Raw genomic sequence first — 4434 nt, forward strand, 5'->3', positions numbered from 1 at the left:
GTCTGTCACGTGTTAAATAGTTTTTTGAATTAAATTAAAAAAAATATTGAAAAAGTATTCTTCTTCTTCCTCTCGTCTCAACTCCAAGATTTTCCACCTCCATTGCCATTGATAATCTTTTCTTACCACCATCTTGATACAATCATCACAACTCCATCTTCATCACCATTTTTTCAACTCCATTGTCAACCCCTCCATTTTTTCACATTTTTCACAACCACTAAATCCTCATCTCCATTTTTTGGATTTTCCCTTCTTCATTCATCCACCTTCAAAGCCCGCACCACTTTTCAATATTTATAATCTTCATCCTATTCAACCAACCAGTTTCACCTTATGCTCCTCCACTTCGTTTTCCCTTCGAATAAATACAACATATTTTATAATAATATTTAAATTTTTTTATACTATTTAATATATTTTATTTTATTATTAATAAAAAACACATTTCATAACATTATCCGAGTTGTTTACATCCATTAATATAAATTTAATAAAATTTAACTAAAAAAAAATTAAATCAACATTTTTCTAAATTTAAAATAATAAATTGAACTAAAATTTTAAACAATAATTAATTCTAATTTTTACTGAAAGTTAAAAATAATACTTTATATATTTATACCACGTATTTTGTAAAATTTTGCTTTTAATATAATAAAATAAATTGTCACATTTTAATATAATCATTGGAGTTTTAATCACACCAGCGAACTGTGTGATTAAATACCGACATCAACATGGTCATATAAACCATATTCGTTACTTGTTAATTTTATATATATATTTTTATACAAGTGTTATTGTCAATTCAACTTTTTGCACTACTCTTGCAGAAAATTGTCTTTTAGTATATAATTCCATTTTATGTTTACTCACGTACACACGTGAGTTAAATGTTTACCTTGACAACGGAGAAAAATTAATCAAATGATTTTGTTTACTTTATTTTAAATTAAAATATTGTTTTAAACACAAAATGATATGGTTCATTTTCTAAAGAAGCCTTCGTTTAAAACTTAAGAGCATTGACCCGAAATCCTCTAACCAAAGATAAAACCTTACTAACCCGAATTTTAAGTTCTAAAAAACTAGGACTCTTTTAAATATAATATTTTTTTTTGTCTTTATAAAAATTATTTAGCTGAAAAAAACGTGATTAATTGTAAATTAATATGACCACTTTTTTTGTTTGTTTTACACATGAGGATGTCCAATTAAGCATTTAACTAAAAAAAATACAATTAATAGATGTGATTAAGAATTATATTTATTGCACTAAGGACTCAATTATATAATATTGTAAATACCAAAAATTACATTACATACATTATATCCAAAACATATAATTAATAAAGTGAAACATCACTATTTTTTATTATTATAGTAGAAACGAAAATAGTATGAAAATAATTTTTTTAAGAAAATTCCGCCCGTGCATTACGAATTCAACCAATGGGTATAAAAATATGACTGTAACATGAAATACGACCATGCGCACTTTTTCTTCCCACCTTTTTCATCGAATCTGTGTACGTGCCATTCTCATTCTTATCTACTCTGTTTTATACAACACACTATAAATACAACACAAATGTATCCACTTTGAACCATTAACAATCCAAATCTTCATTCTTTCTAACATATTTAAGGTTTTACAGCAAACATTTTTTTTCGAAGGTAAAGATTTTGATGGTGTTCTTTGTTTCCTTTAACCTAACTCTCTCAGTTTGCACTGAACATTTTAGTCTCCCAATGAAATGTTGCATTGTATATGCTTGATGTTATGACTCTATAGTATATGATACAATGGGGATTTTGTGTTATTCCAATGTGAATTGCTTAACATTTTCACAACTTGTGTACCAGGATGGATTCAAGTTCTGCAATTATGAAGGGTATAGCAAGAGAGTTTACTAGATGGCAAGCAAAGGTTGAAGAAAGAGACATAATAAGCCAAATACATGAAAGCATTCTTGGCCACATCTTGTCTTTCCTTCCAACAATGGAGGCAGTGCGTACCAGTGTGTTATCAAAAGGGTGGATTGATGTTTGGACATCCATCACCAATCTAGAGTTCAATGACAGTGTGCCTTTTTCTGGGAAGAAGATGCAAAAGGAACAATATGAATATTTTGTGAACAAAGTGCTTCTTCACCTTGGCAATTTAAGCACTCAAAGTTTCTCTCTTTGTTTAACTTCTTATCATTATGAACCATCCATGGTCAGTGCATGGATCTCCTCTATATTGGAAAAAGGAGTGCAGAAACTTCACATTCAGTATGCTGATAAAGTTCACTTTCCTTCTCATTCTCTCTTTAGTTGCAACTCTCTTGTACAATTGGCTCTTCAAATGACATGTAGTCTCAGTATTCCAACCTTTGCATGTCTCCCAAACCTTCAAACTCTTAGCATTTCTGGGATCAAGTTAGTGAGTGAATTCCCCACTTATTCAAAAGATCTGATTCTTAGTTTCCCACTTCTCAAAGTGTTTGAAGCAAAAGGGTGTGAGTGGTCAACTAAGCAGAATCTTTGTATTCAAGCACCTCTACTTGAAAAGTTTTCCATATCAGTATGGACCTCTCTATCGAATGAACCATGCAAATCTTCCATCAAGATTTTCTCTCCCCATCTGACAGATTTCTCTTACGAGGGTGATCTTGAGAAGGAAATCATTCTTTCAAATCCATCATCAGTTCAAAATGCTTCTGTAGTGATTGTCATTGATGAAGACAGAAAAGAAAATATGGGAAAACTTCGGTTTCAATTACAAAAAATTCTTACCCAGATCCGTGAAGTGGAACGATTAAAATTACTGTTGTACAAGGTATGCTTTGTTTTTCATCACATGTAATTGGAAATTTGCAAAGATAAGACTGACATAGTTATTTTCCTTTCAAAATTGGTATAATATGATGAGCTAATTTTGTCAACCGTCAATAGTCAAATATAACATGACATGATAAGACAACACTGCATGTTAGACCACTGTGCAAGTTTCTAACCTTTTGCATATATTCTTAAAAAACTTATTAGATTTCCATTTTTATTATATTATACACATTTTGTTTGTTAGTACAATTATATATTTAAACATGTTTTTGCTTTGTGGAAATGTGTGACATGATATCTTAATGTATTCTCAAACTCTACGTGCCAGGATTCTATACCTAGTTTGAATCATGCATATTCTTAACCTTGTCAATCTTACATTAGAAAATAGAGGAAAGAAAAAAATTGATGCTTTGTCCGAGAATTTGATGTTGAGCAATTTTTTCCTTGTCATATGCAGGTTTTAGTGAATGCTGCTGATATTTTCACCCGTCTACCAGCTTTCGGAAAATTGACATATCTGCAACTGAATGAAGTTACTGGTGAAGCTCTGTTGAACATACTCCACAATTCTCCTAGGCTTGATACTCTAGTTTTACAAAATGTAAGTTTTGAACTCTTGCTTTTGGTTCACTGAAATTCAAATCTTACAAATGATGGATTACTCATGTTAAACATAAAAAATGTTTCAGGGGGTATTTGACTTCAATAAAGATGCTTCGACTTCTACATCAGTGCCTCAATGCTTTGTGTCTAGCCTCAAAGCTTTTCAGTTCAAAGGGTTTAATGTGCGTGAGCATGAGCTTCTTCTGGTAAAATTTGTGATGGCAAATGCAGCAATCTTGGAGGAAATGACTATTTGTACTGCTTTCTGGTTGCAGTATTCAGATATTGATATGGAGAAAGTTAAGGAACAGATACTCTCTTTACCAAAGTGTTCAAGCTCTCTCATGATACAATTTTCTCAAGTCAATGGTTTCTGATGCACAACTGATATATAGCTGGAGTGGAACTGGTTTATATGGGATAAAGATATTCAAGATTTATCATGTGCATTTAACATTTAATGTTAAATGTTGATTCTTTTTTATCAGAACTAAATGATAATAACTATTGGTTTCTTCGAAGAAGAAAAAAAGTGAGTGGTATGGCAAATGCAGTATATAGTTATAAATAATAATACAACAGGAATCTCTTGTATCAAAATCAATTATTGATTCTAAAGGGACAAAGGAATTCAGTTTTATTCACCTTCGATTTGATTCCAATTTTGTCACTTGGATTACAAATTTGTTTAAATTAAATAAAAACAATGAAGACGAAATTTCTTAAGCATAGCAAACCCTTATTTCTAATGAAAACCCTTGATTTCTTTGATAAAATAAATAAAAATAAGCAGGGATGATGTGACTATTCCCTCACCATCTATGATGCTCTGACACGCCTCATAAATGGCGTGTCCCATGTCCGACACGTATCGGACACCAACACTCGTATGATACTTGTAGGACACATTATGTCCAATCTGAAAGATATTTTTTTTATCTTTGACATGATTTTGATGATTAAAATAAGGAACAAATCTTATTCTATCACTACTTT

At 30.9% G+C, this 4434-nt stretch overlaps 1 protein-coding gene across 1 annotated transcript; it reads left to right on the forward strand.

The window, feature by feature from the left end:
- Positions 1 to 1529: 1529 nt before the first annotated feature.
- On the forward strand, positions 1530 to 4087 carry LOC114186196 (F-box/FBD/LRR-repeat protein At3g14710-like). The gene is made up of 4 exons (XM_028074237.2): positions 1530 to 1680; positions 1870 to 2827; positions 3293 to 3436; positions 3525 to 4087. Exons 2-4 carry the CDS (start codon positions 1871 to 1873, stop codon positions 3813 to 3815), a joined length of 1392 nt encoding a protein of 463 aa, XP_027930038.2. The 5' UTR covers positions 1530 to 1680; position 1870; the 3' UTR covers positions 3816 to 4087.
- The last annotated feature ends 347 nt before the right edge of the window (positions 4088 to 4434 follow it).

This window comes from Vigna unguiculata, chromosome 5 (genome assembly GCF_037176805.1).
Source record: "Vigna unguiculata cultivar grain cowpea cultivar isolate G323 ecotype 2 chromosome 5, ASM3717680v1, whole genome shotgun sequence".
Lineage (NCBI taxonomy): Eukaryota > Viridiplantae > Streptophyta > Magnoliopsida > Fabales > Fabaceae > Vigna > Vigna unguiculata.